General features: G+C 43.4%; 2 protein-coding genes across 6 annotated transcripts in view; both read left to right on the top strand.

The window, feature by feature from the left end:
* The window catches only part of LOC140484557 (nuclear factor NF-kappa-B p100 subunit-like), a 64,183-nt gene extending 62,732 nt beyond the window's left edge, over positions 1-1,451 (top strand). For all 4 annotated transcript variants that reach the window (XM_072582928.1, XM_072582930.1, XM_072582927.1 and 1 more), the window contains exon 23: positions 119-1,451. In XM_072582928.1, coding sequence (XP_072439029.1) covers positions 119-225 — 107 coding nt within the window. In that variant the 3' untranslated portion in view covers positions 226-1,451. The remainder of the gene's footprint in view (positions 1-118) is intronic.
* An 8,022-nt stretch (positions 1,452-9,473) lies between these two features.
* dnajc9 (DnaJ (Hsp40) homolog, subfamily C, member 9) lies at positions 9,474-20,910 on the top strand. 2 transcript variants are annotated; one of them, XM_072582924.1, is made up of 6 exons: positions 9,474-9,574; positions 9,959-10,161; positions 11,421-11,561; positions 18,217-18,471; positions 19,585-19,671; positions 20,530-20,910. In XM_072582924.1, the coding sequence occupies exons 2-6, from the start codon at positions 9,982-9,984 to the stop codon at positions 20,641-20,643; spliced, it is 777 nt and encodes a 258-aa protein (XP_072439025.1). In that variant the 5' UTR covers positions 9,474-9,574; positions 9,959-9,981; the 3' UTR covers positions 20,644-20,910. The 2 variants fall into 2 exon arrangements, with proteins under 2 accessions (XP_072439025.1, XP_072439027.1); XM_072582926.1 differs by having other exon boundaries at positions 9,482-9,500.
* Positions 20,911-25,364: the final 4,454 nt, after the last annotated feature.

The raw sequence follows: 25,364 nt of genomic DNA, 5'->3' as shown, positions 1-25,364 counted from the left end.
GAGGATGAGGGTTGGGGCCAAGGTTTTGGGGGCGAGTGGTCTGGGGAACAGGCCTTCAACCCATGTCCCCTGGTTTGTTGTGGAAGTTGAAATTGATAAAAAAATCTGTTTCTTGCAGATGCGAAGCAATCAGTGGACAGTGCCTATGAGAGCGGCTCACAACAGGTCATCAGCTCCAAAGATCATTTGAGTCCCACGACCCAGACTAGTGACCAGAAAGTTTAACAGGGAGCAGGATCTCATGTTTCTACACAACTGAAAGGAAAAAAAACAGTGATCATCGTTCCTGCAAACAGTAACAAAATGATCCTTTAAAAAGAACATGTTTGTGATTTGTCTACCTTTAGATTCTGGCCTGTTTATATTAACAATCGACGAGTGATTTTGTCATTGCTAGTGCATCAGGATTGACTGGTTATTTCAGTCTCATTCACTAATTGCCTAATCCGTTGTGGGGTTCCTCCCAGTGCTCTAAAGGGTGGAGCACAGACTTCAGTGTAGATTATACAACAGATTAATGTTTACACGTCTATGTTTATGCTAAAGAGTTCGCATTCAATAAAGAACACAACTGGAAGTTGTCTCTTGCTGTGTTGGCCCAGTGACTGGGTTTCATTCATGGAGAATTGGGCTGAGAGATGGCACAATGAAGACCAGGCCTGACAATGGGTCCAATTCTCTTCCTTATCCTACCTTTCTGTCAGGTTTCGGGCTCTCCCCACAACCTTTAGTGTAAACCACCATGTTCCTGATGATGATATTCGAATGTTATTAATCAGATAATATTGGTGCTTCATCAGAAAGGGGTCACAAACTGGTTTTGAATTGGAAGCTGCTCTCTCACTACCCTCTCTCAGGCACTCCAACACTTGCCTTGGCCTCACTGTTTCATTACAGAGGAAGAGTGAAAAACAATAAGAGGAAGATCTACCTGTAAATGTGGTCACTTTGGGCCCTCATCCAGAGCCACGGTCTGTACTTCCAAACTGGCCTTTCTCTAGTGTTCTGTGGGAACTGGATAACCAGCAGGAGGTGGAGTCACCAGTGCTCAGTTTCCCTCTCAGTCTCATACTGATCTGTTTTATTTATCTTTTTTGTTTGTTTAATTTATGATTTTATCGTGTAAAATGCAAAGATTAGAGGTGTAAATGTGCGCTGATTAGTTTAAGCTACGATCAATGGAGCTGATATTGCTGGAGTGCCTTTCAATGATTTAGTTCAGACCAGTGCAATCTGAATCAAAATACATTCACATAAAGCAGGTGATTGTAAAACCATCACTTTTTAAGCATATCAATTTATTTTGGTGAAAGCAATATTCTGCTGTCCTTACGCAGACTTCTTGTGGCAGTTGGCTGACTGCCAATAATCACTGTATCCTCATTATTAGTATAAGTGAAAAGCACTGTTAATATACTTTTGATAATGTTTTCTGTGGCTTAAACTCCTTCAGGATCTTTTATAAAATAAAATAATTATAAAAACCAATGAATTTGCACTAGGATTTTCATTAATTTTGCTGCTGAATTTATGCATAAGTTGAATCTTATGATTCATCACAATATCGGATGCAGCACCAACTATAATGTACAAAAGGAAACTGAATCATCACAAGAGAAAGATTAAGATTATTTTAGTAGCAGGTGACACTGAAAGATGGAATGAAATGTGGATATATCAAAGTGATTAGCAGGAATAGTGGCCTATTAAACCTGTCTTGACACTCCTGATATATTAACTCCACCCTGCCTCGAAAGACAAGTACATGTAGACCTGTGAATGCGTTTCTCCCAATCAACTCATCTTGTGGGACAGGCAGAAGACATTCCCAGGGACAATAGAGGGGGATTAAAAAAAAACTATGAAACTTTTGTCTCTGACTCCTCTCGATAACTAGAATGTGTTAGTGATCACATGAATGTTATCAACAATTACCTGTTGATCCACTTTCCTTCCTTGTGCTGGGATCACTGCACAACCTGTCGATTGCTCTCTTGTAGCCGGAGAGTTAGCACCCTCTGAACCAGGATAGGCACTTGGTCCTTTGGCTGTTATTCTCTTGTTCTCTCAGTCTCCTAAGAAAATATTTCTGAGGCTGAATTTTAAGTTTGTGCCATACCCACAGTGGCTGAAGGAGATTCTTGAATTCAAGACTGTAAGTTGCTGCTGGTCTCACCTGGCAACTGCTTCTTTTGGCTGAATAGAATTTATATTCCTGATTGTGACATTATAGCAGTCCGAATCTCACTGAATACTGCATCGGGGTCTCACGGACAACACTGCTTAGACAGTGTATTATCAAAAGCATCTAACTGTTGTGATGAGAGAAAAACTTATCTCTTCTGCTCTTATTCGCTTTCAGCCAAAAGCGAAGTCTTCACTGGCTTTTCTATGTTTAGTTTGAATATCTCCCCTCTTTGTCCCCAACATGCCTTTTATTTCATTGAGGTACTGCATGGTCTCATTAAGCTGTACCAAAGTGAACACAACATACAAACTGTACAAACATTCTCACCGGCAGCTGCAGAACTTCCAAAACACCCATTCTTCACTTCTTATTTTGTCTCTCACTCCAGGTTCCTCTCCATCCCTGAGGATGATGATGCTCTAGAGCCTGGCAGTGGATAAGTCTGTGCCCTTGACTACAGAGAGCAATAGAAACAAAGAAGATAGGACAGGAAGAGGCCATTCGACCCTCGAGTCTGCTCCACCATTCTATATGATCATGGCTAATCATCTAGCTAAATACTCTAATCCCACGCCCAGCAACCGCACCCCTTCACCACCTCACCCCCATCTACACCTACCTCATCGCTAGATCCCTTTAGCCATAAGGGCGATATGAGAAAGTGGGGACTGCAGATGCTGGAGATCAGAATCAAAGAGTGTGGCACTGGAAAAGCAAAGCAACTCAGGAAGCATCCGAGAAGCAGAAGAATTGACGTTTCAGGTATAGGCCCTTCATCAGCAATAAGCCTTGATGAAGGGCTTACACCTGAAATGTCGATTCTCCTGCTCCTCAGCTGCTGCCTGACCGGCTGTGCTTTTCCAGCATAACACTCTTTGACTATATCTATCTCCTTCTTGAAATCATAATGTTTTGGCCTCAGCCACTTCTTGTGTTCGTCAATTCCACAGGTTCCCTACTCTCTGGGTGAAAAGGATTTCTCCTCATCTCAGTCCTAAATACCTTATCCTTAAACTCGAACCCCTGTTTCTGGACTCCCCACCATCAAGAATATCCTTTCTGCAAGTAACCTGTCTTGTCCTGTTAGAATTCTTCGAAACTCCATTAAAAACCATCCGAACTGACACAACCTGAATTAGAAGGGGACTAATATATGGGCAGGGAGATTTGCGAGAGCGCCCAGGAGGATTTAAACTAGTAAGGGGGGGTGGGGGGGGACCAAGGGAAATAGTGAGGAAAAAGATCAACCTGAGACTGGTACAGTTGAAAAAGTAGCAAGTGAAACAGTCAGGGCAGGCAAGAACAAAGCAGAAAAAAATGTATGACTGCTAAATTAACTGCATTTACTTCAAGAGGCCTAACAGGGAATGTAGATGAACTCAGAGCATGGTTAGGAACATGGGATGGGGATATCATAGCAATTACAGAAATGTGGCTCAAGGATGGACAATACTGGCAGCTTAATTGTCCAGGATATGAATGCAAAAGGAAGGATAAACAGGGGGGACGGGAGCTGGGGGGGGGTGGTGGGGAGAGGGTGGGCAAGAGAGGAGGGGGAGTGGCGTTTTTGATATGTATTTTTGTATGGCGTTTTACATCTGTATTGAGGCAAGATATTCCTGGAAGTACATCCAGGGAAGTTATTTGGGTGGAACTGAGAAATAAGAAATGGATGATCACTTTTTTGGGATTGTATTATAGACCCCCTAATAGTCAGAGAGAAATTGAGAAACAAATTTGTAAGGAGATCTCAGCTATTTGTAAGAATAATAGTGTAGTTATGGTGGGGGATTTTAACTTTCCAAACAGACAAGGACTGCCATGGTGATAAGGGTTTAGATGGAGAGGAACTTGTAAAGTACGTAAAAGAAAATTTTCTGATTCAGTATGTGGATGTACCTACTGGGAAGGTGCAAAACTTGACCGACTCTTGGGAAATAAGGCAGGGCAGGTGACTGAGGTGTCAGTGGGGGAGCACTTTGAGGCCAGCGACCATAATTCTATTTGTTTTAAAAATAGTGATGGAAAAGGAAAGACCAGATCTAAAAGTTGAAGTTTGAAATTGGAGAAAGGCCAATTTTGACGGTGTTAGACAAGAACTTTCAAAATACTGGATTAGTGGTGCTGGAAGAGCACAGCAGTTCAGGCAGCATCCAACAAGCAGCGAAATCGACGTTTTGGACAAAAGCCCTTCATCAGGAATAAAGGCAGTGAGCCTGAAGCGTGGAGAGATAAGCTAGAGGAGGGTGGGGGTGGGGAGAGAGTAGCTGCTCGTTGGATGCTGCCTGAACTGCTGTGCTCTTCCAGCACCACTAATCCAGTATTTGGTTTTCAGCATCTGCAGTCATTGTTTTTACCAAGAACTTTCAAAAGCTGATTGGAGGCAGATGTTTGCAGGTAAAGGGACGGCTGGAAAATGGGAAGCTTTCAGAAGTGAGATAACGAAAGCCAAAGAAAGTATATTCCTGTTAGGGAGGAAGGAAAGGCTGGTAGATGTAGGGAATGCTGAATGACTAAAGAAATTTGGTGAAGAAAAGTTTGGTTAAGAGAAATGAGGAAGCATATGTCCGGTATAGACAAGAGAGATTGAGTGAATCCTTAGAAGCGTATAAAGGCAGTGGGAGTATACATAAGAGGGAAATCAAGAGGCAAAAAAGGGACATGAGATAGCTTTGGCAAATAGAGTTAAGGAGAATCCAAAGGGATTTTATAAATACATTAAGAACAAAAGAGTAGCTAGGGAGAGATTAGATTAGATTACTTACAGTGTGGAAACAGGCCCTTCGGCCCAACAAGTCTACACTGCCCCGCCGAAGCACAACCCCCCTACATCTACATCTACCCCTTACCTAACACTACGGGCAATTTAGCATGGCCAATTCACCTGACTTGCACATCTTTGGAGTGTGGGAGGAAACCGGAGCACCCGGAGGAAACCCACGCAGACATGGGGAGAATGTGCAAACTCCACACAGAGAATAGGGCCTCTCAAAGATCAGCCAGACAGCCTTTGTGTGGAGCCGCAGGAGATGGGGGAGATACTAAATGAGTATTTTGCAACAGTGTTTACTGTGGAAAAGGACATGGAAAATGTAGAATGTAGGAAAATAGATGGTGACATCTTGAAAAATGTCCATATTACAGAGAAGGAGGTGTCTTGAAATGCATAAAGGTGGATAAATCCCCAGGACCTGATCAGGTGTACACTAGAACTCTGTGGGAAGCTAGGGAAGTGATTGCTGGGCCTCTTACTGAGATATTTGTATCATCAATAGTCACAGGTGAGGTGCCAGAAGACAGGAGGTTGGCTAATATGGTGCCACTGTTTAAGAAAAGCCAGGGAACTACAGACCAGTGAGCCTGACATTGGTGGTGGGCAAGGTTTTGGAGACAATTCTGAGGGATGGGATTTCCATGTATCTGGATAGGCAAGAATTGATTAGGGATAGTCAGCATGGTTTTGTGCATGGGAAATGTCTCACAAACTTGATTGTGTTTTTTGAAGAAGTAACAAAGAAGATTGATTAGGGCAGAGCGGTCTACATGATGTATATGGACTTCAGTAAGACATTTGACAAAGTTCCCCATGGGAGACTGGTTAGCAAGGTTAGATCTCATGGAATACAGGGAGAATTAGCCATTTGAATGCAGAACTGGCTCAAAGGTAGAAGACAGAGGGTGGTGGTGGAAGGTTGCTTTTCAGACTGGGGAGCTGTGCCACAAGGATTGGTGCTGGATCCACTGCTTTTTGTCATTTATATAAAATTTGGATGTGAACATAGGAAGTATAGTTAGTAAGTTTGCAGATGATACCAAAATTGGGAAGTGTTGTAAACAGTGAAGAAGGTTACTTCAGATTACAATGGGATCTTGATCAGATGGACTGAGGAGTGGCAGATGGAGTTTAGATAAATGCGAGGTTCTACAATTTGGAAAAGCAAATCAGAACAGAAAGTATACACACAATGGTAAGGTTTGAGGGAGTATTTCTGAACAAAGACACCTTGGAGTGCAGGTTTACAGCTCCTTGAAAGTAGAGTCGCAGGTAGATACAATAGTGAAGAAGGCGTTTGGTATATTTTCCTTTATTGGTCAGAGTATTGAATACAGGAGTTGGGAGGTCGTGTTGCGGCAGTACAGGACATTGGTTAGGCCACTTTTGGAATATTGTGTGCAATTCTGGTCTCCTTCCTACCAGATGTTGTGAAACTTGAAAAGGTTTAGAAAAGATTTATAAGTATGTGACCAGGGTTGGAGGATTTGAGCTATAGGGATAGGAGCATCAGAGGCTGAGAGGTGACGTTATAGAGGTTTATAAAATCATGAAGGTCATGGATAGGATAAATAGACAAGTTCTTTTCCCTGGGGTGGATGGGTCTAGGGCTAGAGGTCATAGGTTTAGGTGAGGGGGGGTAAGATAGAAAAGAGACCTAAGGGGTAACGTTTTCACACAGAGGGTGGTGGGTGTATGGAATGTGCTGCCAGAGGAAGTGGCGGAGGCTGGTAAAATTACAGCATTAAAAGGCATCAGGATGGGTATATGAATTAGGAAGGGTTTAGAGAGATATGGACCAAATGCACGCAAATAGGACAAGATTAGGTTAGGTTATCTGGTCAACGGGGATTAGCTGGACTGAAAGGTCTGTTTCTGTACTGAACATCTCTATGACTGTATGACTCTAACCACTCCTCATACATTAGCCCTGCATTCCCAGGAATCAACTTGGAAAACTCTCACCACACTCCTCGAGAGCAAGAGCATCCTTCCTCAGATGAGGAGACCAAAACTGCACATAATATTCCAGGTGTGAGCTCTCCAAGGCAGAGTATAATGCAGCAAGACATCCTTGAATGATATCTTTTCTTCCAGCTGCACTGTCCCATACTACTTACAATTCCCTATTTGAATGGCCCCTTATACTCCAGTGCTATGGTCAGTTTGCTCATTCATCTTAATTTCCTGGCTACACAAGGTACAGGGTCCAGGACAACAGCTGAGGGCTCCAAACTCCAATCTTACATTTTGCTCTTTCTCCTTAGTAAATCATTATGGCTTAGTACCAATTTTTATTTGGTCATGCCAAATGCACAGTAGGACATTTTATGACATTAAAGTTGCTGTAAAAATTCACCATGTTTCATGGTCAGACTGGATGGCTGGCGTGAGTTTTACACATTTACAGATTTGTGCTCAGATTAGAACATGGAAAAAGGAAAGACTGTTGTCCATTGCCCCTTCACCAAACCTGACCATGCATAAGAAAGATGTGGTTACACCAGAGAGGGTGGAGAAGGGATTTTATCGGGATATTGCCTGATCTAGAGCATTTCAGCTATGAAGAGAGACTGGACAGGTTGGGATTGTTTTCCTTGGAGCAGAGAAGGCCGGGGGCGGGGGGGGAACCTGTTTCAGGTGTAAAAATATTCTGAGGGATACAGACTGGGTAGACAGGGAGAAAGTGTTCTTCTTAGTAGAGAGGTCAATAATAAGCAGGCATACTCTTATGCCAAGGAGGTTGAGAGGATAATTTAAGGATATTTTTCACCCAGGGGGTGTTGGGTATCGAGATGGTCACTGCCTAAATTGGTGATGCAGTTGAGGATCCAGTTACACAGGAAGGAGCTGAGATCCAGGTCTTGGAATTTAGAAATGGGTTTGTTTGGAATTACGGTGTTGAAGGCGAAACTGTAGTTAAAAAACCTGATATAGGTATCCTTGTTATCCAGATATTCCAAGGATGAGTGTACGGCCAGGGAGATTGCCTCTACTGTGGATCTGGGAGAAAGTGAGCACTGCAGATGGTGGAGATCAGAGTCGAAGAGTATGGTGCTGGAAAAGCACAGCCGGTTAAGCAGCATCCGAGGAGCAGCAGAATCGACATTTTGAGCATAAGCTCTTCATCAGGAAGAGCTTATGCTTTAAACGTCGATTCTCCTGTTCCTCGGATGCTGCCTGACTTCATGTGCTTTTCCAGTACCACACTCTTCAATTCTACTGTGGACCGGTTGTGCCAATAGACAAATTATAAAGGATCAAGGTAATTTAACAGGCTGGGATTGATATGAGCCATGACTAACCTCTCGAAGCACTCTCGTAACACTGGACAGTAGTCATTGAGGGTTGCTGCATGATTTTCTTTTAGCAGTGGGTTGACGGTGTTCTTCTTAAAGGAGGTGGGGGCTTTATTTCAGAGTAAGGACAGTTTAAAGACATCTGCAAATATTCCACCATCTGGTCTGCACAGGATCTGAGTGCATCTGAGTATTCCAAAATTATCACCTCTTGTAGATCGCTGAACATGAGGAATCATCTTTTCTGCGTCTACTTTTGTCAATCTCCTTTAGCATTTTATATACTTCAATTTTTCTAAATTCAAGTGAATATTGGCCTAATTGATCAATTTCTCTCATAAGACAAACCACTCATCTCTGGAATCAATCTATGTACCTCCTCAGAAGTGTCTTTAATGCAACTACATTCCTCTTCAAAGAAGGGGAGTAAAATTGTGTGCAATGCTCCAGATTTGGTCTCACTAATGTCTTGTACAGTTGCAGTAAGGCTTCCCTACTTTTATAGTCAAGATTAGAGTGGTGCTGGAAAAGCACAGCAGGTCAGACAGCATCAGAGGAGCAGGGAAATCAATGTTTCAGGCAGGAGCCCTCCATCAGTAAACTACTTTTATACTCTATTCATTTAGCAAAAAATGCCAACATTTCTATTTGCCTTTCTTCTTATCTGTTGTACCTGCATTCTAGCTTTTTAGCTTCCTGCAATTCATGCACAAGGACACCTTGCACCGAAGCATTCTAAGGTTTTTCTGCATCGAGATGATAAATTGCCTTTCTATTCCTCTGACCAAGCGGATGAATTTCTTACATCTCCCACATTAAACTTCATTTCTATTTCTTCATTGCAAAGTGGTTTTTGACCTATTTTAACGTCATCTGAAAATTTGACGATAAATACATTTTAGGACTGCAATCCAAATCATTAATATATGAATAGCCCAGGGCCCTTGGCCCAAATCCTGTGGCCCCACCAGTTACGCCTTGTCAACCAGAAAAGGGGACCCATTTATAGACCCTTTTCTTTCTGTTGGTTAGACAACCCCAATCCAAACTATTAAATTACCCCTAATCCCATCTGATATTACCCTGTGTGTTCATCTGTAAGACCCTGGCCTTGCCTTTACAAACCCCACCTGTCCCTTTAAGAACCTGGCCACGCCCTTTAAAGTTAAAAGGTCGGGGGGGGGGCGGGGATCCGTCCCTTTCCGCAGATACACTTCCGGGTAACAAGACAAAACATCCGGTAACGTCAAAGTGTCAGTGGCGGGAAAATAAATCAGAGAGAGAGAGAGAGAGAGAGAAAAACAAATCTTGAGGGTGAGCGACTGAAATAGAAAGACAGAGAGAGGTAGAGAGAGAGAGAGAGAGAGATAGAGAGAGATACATGCACACACAGAGAGACAGAAGAAGGAAGGGAGAGGTAGTGAAAGGGTTGGGGGTAACATACAGGGGAGAGGAAGATGGGGAGGGGGAGAGACAGCTGGGAGGAGGCAGACAGGGGGGTGGGGGGGAGATGTGAACGAGATGGTGGCAGAGATTGGGAGGTGCAAGGAATGGAGATTGAAAGAGACTGGGAGGGAGGGTGGGGGTACAGGGAGGCAGAGAGAGAGTGTGTGTATGTGTGTGTGCTGGTGCCCATTTTGTTGATATTTAGTTTGGGTTGGGGAATCTGCCGCTGACAAATCTGTGCTTTCCTGACAGGTACCTTCAGAGCTGGCGTGGTCATGGGTCTGCTGGAACAATGTGAGGAGACCTTTGGGACATCAGACCTCTACCAGGTTTTGGGTGTGAGGTCAGGAGCCTCGGAGGGAGAGATCCGAAGGGGATATCGGAAGGTATCTCTCCAGGTTCATCCTGACAGGGTAACAGATGTGGAGAAGGAAAAGGCTACTGAGAAATTCCAGGTAATTTTGGTCAGTTGGCACTGTTCATCTAGAGACACACAGCAGCTACTTGAAACACGGTTCAGGAGTGTGCTGGAATACTCCCTGCTTACCTGGATGAATGCAGCTTTCACAGCACTCAATATAACTTGACATCATTCAGGACAAAGCAGCCTGCTTGATTGGCACCACATCCACAAACATCGACTCTCTCCATCACTGATGCTCAGTAGCAGCAATGTGTGCCGTCCGTAAGATGCACGACATAAATTCACAAGGCCACTTTCTAAACCCATGCCCACTTCCAGCTAGAGGGACAAGGACAGGAGATACATGGGAACACCACCTTCCCCTTCAAGCCACTCAGGATCTGAACTTGAAAAGATATCGCCATTGCCTCATTGTCACTGGGTCAAAATCCTGAATGTCCTTCCCTAAGGGCAATAAATGCTGGCTAACCAACATCCTCTAAAATAATAAAAACAAAAATTCAGTGGTTGAGGATTTGTCCTTTTAGTGCCTCTCAGGGTGGCCCCCTCACCAAAAAAAAACCCCAACCCATACAGAAAGAAGAGCGGCACGGTGGCACAGTGGTTAGCACTGCTGCCTCACAGCGCCAGAGACCCGGGTTCATTTCCCGCCTCAGGTGACTGACTGTGTGGAGTTTGCACATTCTCCCTGTGTCTGCGTGGGTTTCCTCCGGGTGCTCCGGTTTCCTCCCACACTCCAAAGATGTGCAGGTCAGGTGAATTGGCCATCCTAAATTGCCCATAGTGTTAGGTAAGGGGTAAATGTAGATGTAGGGGTATGGGTGGGTTACGCTTCGGCGGGGCGGTGTGGACTTGTTGGGCCGAAGGGCCTGTTTCCACACTCTAAGTAATCTAAGTAATCTAAATCTAAGTAATCTAAGCATGACATTGAGACGCCGCCTCCTTCCTCGGCTGCATGTTTCTGTTGAAACACGAAGCTGTGTCTATGCACCCAGGAATCACCCAAGAAATGGTCATTACCAAGCAAAACCACAGTCCAAACATGAAATGGTTTTTTTTAACTCACTCAAGTCTAACTCTGTCTCAGAACCCTGAACCCAAACAGAACTCTGACTGTCATATAGTGAATAGTTATGATCTGAGCATTGGATTGGATGGTTACCAGTGTGTACATGAGGACAGGATCCAACTCCTTTCTGACTAGCACTTAATCTTTTGAGAATCTACTTTTGAATACCTCTGAGTCCTTCTGATCATTGACACAGCTATCCCTGCTTGTACTTCCAACAGATCCTCGGTAAAGTGTATGCTGTGCTGAGTGATGGGGAGCAGCGTGGACTATATGATGAACAAGGTATAGTGGATGAAGAGGCAGATATTGTAAAACAGGACCGTGACTGGGAGGAATACTGGCGACTGCTTTTTAAGAAGGTACCAGTAAATATAACCCTGGGAAGAGCTCTCAATAGACAACAGATGTCAAACAGCTCAGTGACTAGTGCTAAACAATAGCACAAAGTCAATCAGGATCCAAATGCTGAATGAAGTTGCATTGTGTTTAGTTCTGGACACTGAGATATTGCAGTACAGGGTCAGCCATGCTGTTGATTCCTCATGACTTGAGCTCAGAGATAAGAAGAAGAACCAGAAGACACAGGAATAAGAATAGGCCATTCAGTCTATTAAGTCTGCTCTGCTTTTCAGTAAGATCATGGCTGATCTGATAATCCTCAACTTCACTTTCCTTCCTTTCCCAATAACCCTTGAATAATTTACACAGCGCCAGACACCCGGGTTCAATTCCCGCCTCAGGCGACTGACTGTGTGGAGTTTGTACATTCTCCCCGTGCCTGCGTGGGTTTCCTCCAGGTGCTCCGGTTTCCTCCCACAGTCCAAAGATGTGCAGGTCAGGTGAATTGGCCATGCTAAATTGCCCGTAGTGTTAGGCGAAGGGGTAAATGTAGGGGAATGGGTGTGGGTGGGTTGCACTTTGGCGGGTCGGTGTGGACTTGTTGGGCCGAAGGGCCTGTTTCCACACTGTAAATAATCTAATCTAATCTAATCTAATCTAAATTTGTCCATCTCAGTCTTGAATATAGTTAATCACCCAACCTTTATAGCCCTGATTGTAAACATGATTTGGAGATGTTGGTGTTGGACTAGGGTGTACAAAGTTGTCTATGATGCATCTGTAACCATTGGTGAGAGTCTTTATGGATATGCTGAATTTCCTAAACTGCCCCACGAAGAAGAACCATTGTGCCTTTTTGACCTTCTCATCTACTTGCGAAGTCCAGGACAGGTGGTCAGTTATCATCACTCCTAGGAACTTCATACTGTCAACCCTCTCAATTTCCACTCTGTTGATGTAGATCGGAGTCATGTTCTCCTCCTTTCTGTGGCTCAGTTGTTAGTGGTGCTGCCTCACAGCGCCAGGGACCTGAGTTTGATTCCTGCCTTCTGTAACTGTCTGTGTGGAGTTTGCACAATCTCCCCATATCTGCGTCGGTTTTCTCTGGGTTCTCTGCTTTCCTCCCACATCCAAAGATGTACAGGTTAGGTGATTTGGCCATGCTAAATTACCCATAGTGTTCAGCGATGTGTAGGTTAGCTGTATTAGTCAGGGGTAAATGTAGGGTGGGGGGGAATGGGTCTGGGTGGGTTACTCTTCAGAAGGTCGGTGTGGACTTGTTGGGCTGAATGGCCTGTTTCCACACTGTAGGGATTCTATGATTCTGAAGTCAATGATCAGTTATTTTGCTGAAAATGAGAGAGAGGTTGTTGTTGTTGTTACACCAGAACACCAAAGTCCTCTTTCTCCTTTCTGTACTCTGCCTTATCGTTGTTTGATATCCGTTCTGCCACAGTGGTGTTAGCAGCAAGATGGTGGGTGCTCCAGTGTTGGAGCATTATCATGGAGAAGGTGCAGTTACCTCTCTTCACTGATTCCAGTCTCTGGGTCAAGAAGCTGAGGATCAATTTGCAGAGGGCAGAACTGAGACCCAAGTCTCAGAGTTTTGAGATCAGTCCGGAGGGGCTAATGGTGTCGAAGCAGAACTGTAGTCAATGAGTAGGAGTCTGATGTAGGTGTTTCATTGTTGTCCAGAGATGAGTGCGGGATTAGGGAAACTGCATACTCTGTTGACCTGTTATGTTGGTAGGCAAATTGCAGGTGCTTGAGACAGGCTGGGAAAGTATTGAGTTGATGTGTGCCATAACCAGTCTCTCAAAATACTTCATGATTATGAAGGTCAGAGCCATTGGGCGGTAGTCATTAAAGTATGTTGCATGTGGTTTCTTTGGTCCTGGGACGATGGTGATCTTCTTGAATCAGGTAGGAACTTTGGCCTCGAGGAGGGAGAGGTTGAAGATGTCAGTGAATACCTCTGTCAGCTGGTCCACACAGGATCGAAGTGTACAGCCGGTGACTCCATCTGGGCACGTCACATTCCTTGAGTTCAATCCCAGGAGGACTGATCTGACATCTGCAACGGTATCTGAGGGGATAGGTGCGTCTGGGGCTGTCGGGGCCAATGACATCGCCCTGCAGGCATTCTCTTCGAACCGAGCACAGAAGATAGTCAGCTCATCAGGGAGGGATGTGTCTTAGTGCACTATCTTGCTCTGCTCCCTTATGTTGGTTAGGCCTCACCATAGGTGGCGGATGTCGGTATGGTTGGTTTGGGCCTCTACCTTATAATGCCTTTTGACATTTCTAATGGCTTTGCAGAGGTCATACCTGTGTAGATCTGGGTCTTTCGACTTGAACGCTGCACAACTGGCCTTCATTAGGCAGTGGATTTCCTGGTTCATCCAAGGTTTCCAGTTGGGGAACTCCCAGATTGACCTCTGATATGCATTCCTCCATGCATTTGCTAATGTTTACAGTACTCCAGCTGTTGCCTGATTATAGCCATATATAGTTTGAGCAAAATCAGTATATCTCTTTTATACTCCATCCTAGCCTTTTGGAAGAGTTGAGGTTCTTCATAGTTCAGCTAATGCTGCAGGCTGATGTACACGCCCAGGTATGAATTAGGAGAGGAGGGGGTTATTTCCCCTTTGAGGTTGCTCTGCCATTTAATAGGACCATTGCTATAAAGTCATAGATTCATACAGTGCAGTAAAGGCCCTTTGGCCCATCGCGCCTGCACCAACAATAACTACCACTAAAGGTGCACTAATCCCAGTGCCCTGCACTTGTTCCATAACCCTGAATGTTATGATATTTCAGACACTCATCCAAATACTTTTTAAAGGTTGTAATGTTTCTGGTCTCCACTATCTTCCTGGGCAGTACATTCCAGATTCTCACCACCCACAGAGTGATAAATTTTTTTTCCCAAATCCCTGCTGAAATTCCCATCTCTTACTGTAAAACTATGCCATCTTGTGATTGATCCCTCAACCAAGGGGTCCAGCTGCTCCCTACTCCTCATAGTCATACACATCTCAATCATGTCCTCTTTCAGCCTTCTCTGATCTGAGGAAAATAGTCCACACCTGTCTAATCTCTCCTTATAGCTCATGGCTGCTGTGATTGGGGCTTCAATTTGACATTCCTGCCTACCCTCTATAACCATTGATTCCCTTGTTCATTTGGACGTCGTTTGCAATAGTGATAGTATCAGAAAAGCCCCACAATATTGTGCTTGGGTCTTCAGTTCAAATCTTCTCCACCAAAAAAATCTATCGACTCTTACCTTAAAACAATTCAGTGACCCTGCCTCTGTCTGGGGAAGAGATCAAACTTGGGAGAGGGAAATTCTCATTTCTATCTTAAATGGGCAATCACTTATTTTTAAACTATGTCCCCTAATTCAAGTCACAAAGGATAGCATCCTTTCAGCATCTACCCTGTTGTGTCCCTTCAGCATCTTAAACATGTTTCCATTAGATCATTTCTCATTTGTTTAAACTTCACTTGGAGCTACAGGCTCAGCCTATCCATCATTTCCTCAGAAGATAACTCACCCCATCCTGGGATCTGGGCCGTGGGTCAGGATTATTTGCTGGTGTTGGTCTAGTGTGGACAAAGTCAGAAGTTGTAGGACACCAGGTTATAGTTCAACAGTTTGCTATGAAATCACAAGCTTTCATAGCACTGGTCCTTTGTCAGGTGAAGTGGAAGGATGCACACAGGCACAGAATTTATAGGCATAGTGATCATTGCACATTAATTCCAGGTATTTAAGAGTGTCAAAAGATAGTACAAATTTTATGAGTGGATGTTGACAGACTGAATCGCAAGTCATAGTCATAGAGATGTACAGCATGGAAACAGACCCTTCGGTCCAACCCGTCCATGCCGACCAGATATCCTAATCCAATCTAGTCCCACCTGCCAGCACCCGGTCCATATCCCTCCAAACCCTTCCTATTCATATACCCATCCAAATGCCTTTTAAATGTTGCAATTCTACCAGCTTCCACCACTTCATCTGGCAGCTCATTCCATACACGTACCACCCTCTGCGTGAAAAGTTGCCCCTTAGGTCTCTTTTATATCTTTCCCCTCTCACCCTAAACCTATGCCCTCGGTTTTGGTCTCTCCCACCCCAGGGAAAAGACTTTGTCTATTTATCCTATCCATGCTCCTCATAATTTTGTAAATCTCTATAAGATCACCCCTCAGCCTCCGACACTCCAGGGAAAACAGCCCCAGCCTGTTCAGCCTCTCCCTATAGCTCAAATCCTCCAACTCTGGCAACATCCTTGTAAATCTTTTCTGAACCCTTTCAAGTTTCACAACATCTTTCCGATAGGAAGGAGACCAGAATTGCACACAACATTCCAACAGTGGCCTAACCAATGTGGAAGGTGAGCACCAGGGGCGTTCTGTCCTTGTTACAGTCTGAGGGCGGAGGTGCGGGATGTGGACGAGATGCATTGGAGGGCATCTTTAACCTCGTGGGAAGAGAAATTGCGGTCTCTAAAGAAGGAGGCCATCTGGTGTGTTCTGTGGTGGAATTGGTCCTTCTGGGAGCAGATACAGCGGAGGCAGAGGAATTGGGAATATGGGATGGCATTTTTGCAAGAGGTAGGGTGGGAAGAGGTGTAATCCAGGTAGCTGTGAGAGTCGGTGGGTTTGTAAAAAATGTCAGTGTCAAGTCGGTTGTCATTAATGGAGATGGAGAGGTCCAGGAAGGGGAGGGAGGTTGTGGCAGTCCCCATCTACGTTTGGAAAGTTAAAATCCCCGTCCATAACCACCCTATTATTCTTACAGATAGCTGAAATCTCCTTGCAAATTTGTTTCTCAATTTCCTTCTGACTATTAGGGGGTTTATAATACAATCCCAATAAGATGATCATCCCTTTCTTATTTCTCAGTTCCACCCAAATAACTTCCCTGGATGTATTTCCAAGAATATCCTCTTTAAAGGTAATCAAAAATGTCAGAGAGAGTCATAGGGATGTACAGCATGGAAACAGACCCTTTGGTCCAACCTGTCCATGCCGACTAGATATCTCAACCAGACTTTCAGTTTATTCAGAAATGGGGATGTATATGTTTTTAAATAATTAAACATAATAAGGTTTCCTCTCTTAACATGCTGTTCCCACGATATGTCTCACTCTCATTTTAATTGTAGTGTGATAATTGACCTGGTCTTTAATGCCTCACAATCACAAATGATGTCAGTAAAGTGTCAATAGCTGAATAGCAAGTGAAGGGATGACCTATGAGCTGATTAGTTGAGGCAGAGAGATAATTACAAAAGAATTACAAAAATAAGGTGTTGCTAGAGACAACCATAAAGGCTTGGGTATAAGAGTCACAGGGTAAGGGTCTCGCCAAAGTAACAAATAAATCAAAATTATATAGACTAATTAAGTTGGTGAGGTCATAATAAGTTATCAAGGTGATAGCGTCACAACAGAACAGTTAGGAAGATTTTACAAACACAGAACAGTGTGGTGAGGTTACATGTAGCGCAACATGACTCCAAGCTCGTGGTTGAGGCCGTCTTCATGGGTACAGAACTTGGCTCACGAATCTGCATTGTTACGTATCTCGAAGGCATTATTTGAGATAACGTCATTCTCAACCTTTCAATTTAACTGGATCTCTTTGTGATTGTGCCTTTACTGGCTTTAGATTGCAACATTGTTCTCATTTGACGTCAGTGCTGGAGGGAGTTATTCTGAAAGTTTGAGATTCTCTGAGATCAACACTCTTCTGCTATGTTATTGCTCCTTGACCTGCTGGGCTGGCCTTTGGGATGGGAGATTTTCATTGGTAATTATTTGCTGCTATTAAAAATAGTTTGGGCCATTGTCCAGGGAATGGAATTCCAGGTGCAGAATCCTGCTCTGATCTTCGTGTTCTGGAAGGTCTGTACACTGGTGTCATTGCAGGGGAGGATGATGCAGTAACTATTTAAATTCTAAACCAGTCAAATTGATATTTTGTATGCAAAAATAAGTATTGTCTGCACAAATGAGTACCGTGGTACATGAATATCAGTGGCTGTGTGATGCCAGGTTTGTAGGCTGTATGTCTCAAAGGCTGCTTGTTTAAAGCACGCAAAGTACTGATTGCATCTAACCAATTTCGGATTGTCATTTGGGTTTGCATTGTGATGTACCAGCATGTACTTGAAGACTCTGTATTAAAACACAGACATCTTCATTGTGGACAGAAAGAATATGTGCATCCACGTCATCTGTTTCAACTCAAAGTAGTTGACAGTATTTGCTGGTTAATTTCTCAGGGATCAGAGTTAATCTGTCTAGTTCAAAGTGTAACCCAGCCTGGCAATTAATTGTCAGTCGTCATTAATTGGTGCATTCTTCACGGCAGCATTTGTACCCATGTGCCCCACTTGCCAACCAGTTAGCATTCTCCTCTTGCATTATAAATGTTGGTTTACCCCTTAAGTTGGTATTCTTGCAAATTGTCCTGGTGAGTCCAGGATGAAAATCTTCAACAATGTGCCTTTGATTATAACCTGTGACAGAGCTGTCGGTGTCAGGCTGTGGAATTGCATGTCCCATTGTGGGGATTACTGGCTTTCATGTACTGCTATGTAATGTACTGTTGGCTTCCATTGGTGATCCTAATGGTGTTTGTGCTGTGCCCAGGTCACAGTGGCTGACATTAAGGAATTTGAAGCGAAGTATAAAGGCTCCGAAGAGGAGATGACAGATATAAAACAGGCATACCTGGATTTTGAGGGGGACATGGATGGTATCATGGAGTCGGTGTTGTGTTCCACACCCGGAGATGAATCACGGATACGAGCAATCTTGGAAGCTGCCATTAAGGCACAAGAGCTCCCAGCCTACACTACGTTTACAAAGGAGACTGCAAGCAAACAGAGAGCCCGTAAGAGGAGGGTGAGGGACTTTATTTTTACTCTGTTTATCCATTATAAAGTGATTTGTTACAACCATTGTACTGCAATATAGCAATAGATCTGATCTGTAATCAGATGGTTGTTAACCAGTGAACTCTGAAATGAAGTTGAAGCTCCGTCATTGAGAGGCTGTAGGTAAAATGCAGCCGACATGAGTGTTCTAATCCTGGTCTCCATGCGGAAGCTGTAGTGTTGTTTGTTGAGTTGAAGCATATCAAACACATAGGTCCATAGTTTCCACCAAGTTGTTCTGATTTTCTCAGCACAAATCCACTTTAAATCAGCTTAAATGAGCTCAAATGGTTGTGGAATTTCAAGTGCAAATCGTATTCTCTCAAACCTAATTTCAGTAAAACTTGTGCTCGTTCAACTGCCCATGAAACTGCTTGCTTCAGCCGGGGTGAATAAGTGTTATTTATTCAAATGTTTAAATTGGTTCACTGGATGTGGGCATTGCTGCCTAGGTCAGCATTTATTGCCCTTCCCTAATTGCCCAGGGAGCAGTTCAGAGTCAACCACACTTTTTGTGGCAAAAGTGAGGACTGCAGATGCTGGAAACCAGAGCCTAGATTAGAGTGGTGCTGGAAAAGCACAGCAGGTCAGGCAGCATCCGAGGAGCAGGAAAATCGACGTGTCGGGCAAAAGCCCTTCATCATATTCAGGAATATGATGAAGGGCTTTTGCCCGAAACGTCAATTTTCCTACTTCTCGGATGTTGCCTCACGTTTATTGTGGGTCTGGAATTGCACGTAGATCAGACTGTGTAAAAATGACAGATTTTATTCCCTGAAGAACCATATGAACCAGATAGGTTTCATGGTCATCATTACACTCTTAATTCCAGATTTTAATTGAATCCAGATTCCTCCACCTGCCATGGTGGGATTTGAACCCAGGTCCCCAAATCATAACCAGGGCCTCTGGATTAATAGTTTAATGATAATACCACAGGGCCATTACCTCCCCCCTAAATAATAACATAACTATTACCAGTTAATATCAGTGTGTGGGGTTTGGCTATGAGGGCAGTGTAGCAGCAGTGTTGCATGCAGACAGTTTCTATTTCTTGCTAATCAGTATCTCCTGATGACAGGGTGACCGAGAGGCCAAAGAGGCTGAAGTAATGAGACAGGAGCTGGGACTGGAGGAGGGAAATGACTCCCTCAAACTACTTATACAAGTAAGTGAGTCAGCAGATTGTACCAGAAATATTATGACCCAGACAAACTCGATCAATCTGTTAGTCCTCACATTGGGATTGTTGCTCTATGGGGTGGCACGGTGGCTCAGTGGTTAGCACTGCTGCCTCACAGCGCCAGGAACCTGGGTTCGATTCCCGGCTTGGGCAACTGTCTGTGTGGAATTTGCACGTTCTTCCCATGTCTGTGTGGGTTTCCTCCGGGTGCTCTGGTTTCCTCCAACAATCCAAAGATGTGCAGGTTAGGTGAATTGGCCATGCTAAATTGCCAGTACTGATGGTTGCATTAGTCAGGGGCAAATACTATATCGAGGAATGGGTCTGGTGGATCACTCTTCGGAGGGTCGGTGTGGACTTGTTGGGCCGAAGGGCCTGTTTCCACACTGTAGGGAATCTAATCTAATCTAATCTATACCATGACAAGATAGTATTCTGCCAGTTTTCTGAATTTGTGAAATGCTGAAACTTCCTGCAGATCAGCCTGGGGTGCAGCGTGTGGTGATAGTGATCATTGCAACAAGACTTGTCCTTTGCTACAATGGTCTGCCCATCACAGCTCAAGTGGATAGCATTCTGGGGACTGCCTAGTTGTGCTGCAGGTTTATTGCAACCAAAATTCTATTCAGGCTCAGAATCTCACATGTCAGGCTATGAACCTGTGGAACATGTCCTTTTCCAGCCTAAGAAACAGCAGCAACCATCTGGCTCATTAAGTCCCCCCCACCCAATCCCCTACCCTTCCTCCTATAATGTTCCCTTGCATTGCCAGAAGTTGGTCCTACTTATTGCAGGTAAATGTTACTTGGGTGATATGTTGCTGATGGATGGTTGTATCTTCAGAATAAGCAGAAGGACCGGGAAAAGCAGATGGACAATTTCCTGGCTGCGATGGAAGCAAAGTACTGTGCAAATTCACAAAAGGGAAAGAAAGGTGCCAAGAAAGGAAAGAACTAAAAACAAATCCAATTTGAAGGTTGCCACATTAAGAAGGATCAGCAGAAGACCCAGTGGATCTAAAGTCGAGGTGATGATGATTTTGCTCCTGGTTGGACAATTGACTTGTGTTTTAGCTTTTTGCTGAAGAATTAATATTGTCCTTGTCTTTGTAAAGTAATCTGATCCCCTTTCTTTGCTGTGCACTTGTTGGTATATAACGAGAAAGGAGTAATCTTGTTTTGTAGCAGTGATGTGTAGCTGGAGAATAAAGTTATTTTTTGTAAACACCTTTTTCTGTTTCCTTTCACTACTACTGTACCACAACAGCCTTCAGCATTTACTTTTTTATTTAATGAACAGAACACCAAATCACCCTGTTAACAAATTAAAACCGACAAATGACAAGGACTCTGCGGTATTAATAAAGTGAAGGAAAGGGAGGGCTTCAAACAAAATGGAGTTGTTTGGGGGTATAATGCTCTCCATCCCCTATGATGGCCACCCATCCATCTCTCTCTCTCTCTCTCTCTCTCTCTCTCTCTCTCTCCACCCCCCCAGTAACCAATGCATGTTCCTTCTCCAAGGAGTTGTAAAAATCTTTACTAAAAAAATTGCATCAAGGACAGCTGTCATTTTTAAACATTATCAATTTGTAATTATAGCTCATCTTGTGTGGAGATAGCATCTTTTCAGTTAAATATATAATTCTTTTCCCAAGCAAAGTAGCTCCTCCACTTCCTTATGGTGCTGTCATGAAAAACAGTTCCCCATACGCAGGTCTCACTGACGTACAGACCAACACACATTAGCTCCCTCTAGGGTACAGTCTCACACACACACATACACACACACTGGCTCCCTCTGGAGTACAGTTCTGCACACTGACTTAAAACTAGGTTATGTTCCACAGGCCCAGATTCTCGTGTGGGTACAGTTCCGTATGCACTGCCTTTTGGTTAAACAGGCATAGCAAGTTTGGAAATGTCAACTTGGGTTTTACAAAATGAAAATCTTATTTAATAGATTTACTATGAAAATGTACCTACTCGATGAAAGCAAGTCAGATGTAGTGTACTTGAATTCCAGTTGCCATGTAAAATAATAGGGGAGGTAAGTGTTCATTGAGTTAGGCATTATACTTTTGCATTAATTAGAAGATGGACAGAAGCAAAACGTGGATGTAAATGGTGCATTTTCAAGTTTTCATAACTTGTACAGCTCTGCAAGCATGAATGCTGTGATTTCTACTATTTGCAATCTATTTTAATGATGACCTGGAGACCGTCTGAGAGCAAAACAGCAAAGTTTACTGTTAAAACACATTTTGGTGGGAGGGTAAGCTGCAAAGAGGATAGTGAGGCTGCAAAAACATACAGATACATTAGATGAGTGTGCTTCTAGGGGATAAGTGAGAGATAAAAGAACAATTATAGCAAAGGAACAGGCCCTTTGGGCCACCAAGCCTACACTGATTCCTAGTCCTTATTTCGACCTACTACCTATTGCCTAAACATTGTTTCTATCCCTCTGTTAACTTCCCATTCATGCATCTATCAAGATACACTTTAAATGTTGCTAACTTGTCTGCTTCCACCACTTCCACTGGCAATATGTTCCAGGAACCCACCACTCTGAGAAATATTTTTCCCACACTTCTCCCCGAAACTTCCCCCTCTCACCTTGAACCTGTGCCCTCTTGTAGTTGACCTTTCAACCCTGGTTAAAAATCACTGATTATCCCCCTGTCTTTACCCCTCATTTTGTAAACACTATCAGATTACCCCTCAGCCTCCATCTTTCCAGTAAAACAATCATAGTTTATCCAATGTCTCCTCATACCAAAAACACTCCAAACCAGCAACATCCTGGTCAACTTTCTCTGCAACCTGTCTAAAGCATCCACGTCCTTGTGGTAGTGTAGCAACCAGAACTGCATGCAATATTTCCGAATGTGACCTAACTAAAGTTATATACACTATAATATGAACTGAGAACTTTTATATTCAGTGCGATCATCTTCATCTGTGGCCCAGATCCCTCTAAATGTCACTGCTCCTAAGAGTATTGCCATTTGTATAATTTGTACCTGAATTTGATCTTTTCAAACGCACTACCTAGTGTTTGTCTGGATTAAACTTCATCTGCCATTTCCCTGTCCAAGTCTGCAATCAATCTATATTCCATGTATCCTTTGACAGTCCTCCTCCCTATTTGCAAAACTGCCAATTTTGGTGTCATCTGCAAGCTTACTAATCAGCCCACCTACATTTTCCTCCAGATCATTTATTTATATACAAACAACAAAGGTCCTCGCAATGATCCCTGTGGAACACCATTACTGGTTTCTAGTCCGGAAAGCACCCTTCCACCACTGCTCTTTTGTCTTCTCTCACGAAGCCAGTTCTGAATCCGTCCCCTAATCTCATGAGACTCTACCTTTTGTACCAGTCTGCCATGCAGTACGTTATCAAATGCCTTACTAAAATCCATGTGGACAACATCCACTGCCCTTCCCTCATCAATCATTCTTGCTGCCTCCTCAAAAAACTCCAATCAAGTTGGTGAGACATGACCTTCCCCACACAAAACCCATGTTTGCCTACCACTCTCAAGTCCATTTGCTTCTAAATGTGAATAAATTCTATCTTTCAGTATCTTCTCTAACCACTGATATTAAGCTCACTGGCCTGAAATTTACCTAGACTTATTTGTTTCTCTTCTTATGCAAATAAACAAGTTTGGCTATTCTCCAGTCCTTTTGAACCTTGCCTGAGGCCAAAGAGGATGCAAAGGTATTTGTTAAGGCCCCAGCTGTTTCTTCCCACAGTAACCTGGGATAGATCACACCTGGCCCTGTCTACGTTAATGTGTTTCAAGACACCCAACACTTCCTCCATCATTATGTTGACCTGTCTGAGAGTATTCTCACACCTTTCCCTAAATTCCACATCCTTCATGTCCCTCTTTAGTGAATACTATAGTACTCCATTTCCTCTGGCTCTACACACAACCTCCCTTCTTTGTCCTTATGTGGGCCCGCTCTTACCCTAGCAACCCTCTTGCTCCTAATCTCTGTATAAAATGCCTTGGAATTCAGTTTGGTTATAAGAATAAAGAGCAGAATACTTTTTTTTGAAGGGATGGAAGTTGTAAATGTTGATGTTTAAAGAGACGTTAATGTACAAGGAACATAGTCAGTATTGCACATTGAGGATGGCAAATAACATGTTAGTCTTTTATTGCAAGGGGAGTGGAGGACAGCAATATAGTCTTCTTTAATTATAGAGGACTTTGGTGAGACCACAACTGGAGTATGGTGTATAGCTTTGGTCTCTACTTATGGAAGGCTGTATCCACTAGAACCTGTAACTGCAAGCACCTACACGTGCACTAATCTGCAAGTGTGCATGGACACAGTTCAAAACCTGCTAGGTCATGAAATTTTGATGTCATATGGAAAGGCAATGTTGCACATGTGCAGTGAAGAAATATTATATGGAAGTGGGACTTGAGATTGGGAGTGAAGACGTGGGATGGGAACCTGTCCCCTTACCCCATCTCCTCATTCCCCCAACTTTCCTCATTCATTATTCATCTATATTCCCCTCCTCCTTCTTTCATCATCTCCCCTCACATTCTAAAGACACTTCATACAAAGGTGGGATAAAAGCTTTCCGTCACCTCCATTCATTTGGCTTTCAGTGCACTCTCTGGGGGAAAAGTACATCTTTCTCCAGCAAAAGACTTTGAGTAGCTCCTGCACCCTGAATATAATTGCGTTTGGCTCTGTCATTTAAGGACAAAGGACTTTTCCACTTGATAAAAATCCTTTATACAGTCCTGCTATAATGCATGTTACTTCAACGTGAATTAGCTTTAACACAATTGAAGAACTTAGACCATCATTTATAAAACGCAAACCTTCCTTATCTGTATTGGCTATAATGCAGTTCCAGCCCCATTAGTCTAAATGGCACAGCTATTGCGCAATTTTTTAATAACACGAGATCACACGAGAATAGAACTATCACATTATATCAGAACCAACTGTATCTTTCACCTACTTTATTCACTGCAGCATGCACAGCAGGGTTTATCTTCAGTCCCATACTGTAACTAAATCTACAATCCAATGATATTTTCATTCATGGCTTCCTTTTTCAGACTCAGTCATATGAACTCTAAAAAGTCCCACTTAAACCTTCAGTTCACACTTACCTCTCAGCACCTTCCTTCCTGGTCTGAGGAAGAACTTCTGGGCATTCCCAGTTATCTCTCCTTTATCCTGGCTGCTTTGTCCTCCTTTCACTGTTTCATTTTCTAACCTTCATTGGCTTATTGCAGTGACGAAATAACAGTTTAGTGTTCTGGATCAGCTTATCAGCCATCTCTGCCATCTCTCTCGCTGTTGCAATTCTCTAGTCTTCAAAATACGTTCAAAGTACAGGAAGAGTACTTTCTCTGAGATCTTCATACCTGGCAATTTACTTGAATACCTGTATCCAAAGGTCAAAATTATTTTACTTTACCTTCTCAAATTCATTGTCAGTTTGCTGTTTCCTCTCGTCTGCCTCAAAACATTGCCCACACTCACCCAGAATAGTGTTTTTTTGACTGCATTATAATCCATAGAATGCTCCTTTGATAGTGCTGCATAAATCTCTTGAGCTTCACCTGTCAACCTACTCTGCATGGGCAATGTCCAATTTTCCTTCAACAACTTTACTTGCTTTGCTACT

This window comes from Chiloscyllium punctatum, chromosome 13 (assembly GCF_047496795.1).
Source record: "Chiloscyllium punctatum isolate Juve2018m chromosome 13, sChiPun1.3, whole genome shotgun sequence".
Classification (NCBI taxonomy): domain Eukaryota; kingdom Metazoa; phylum Chordata; class Chondrichthyes; order Orectolobiformes; family Hemiscylliidae; genus Chiloscyllium; species Chiloscyllium punctatum.
This window is presented reverse-complemented; position numbering and strand designations above follow the sequence as displayed.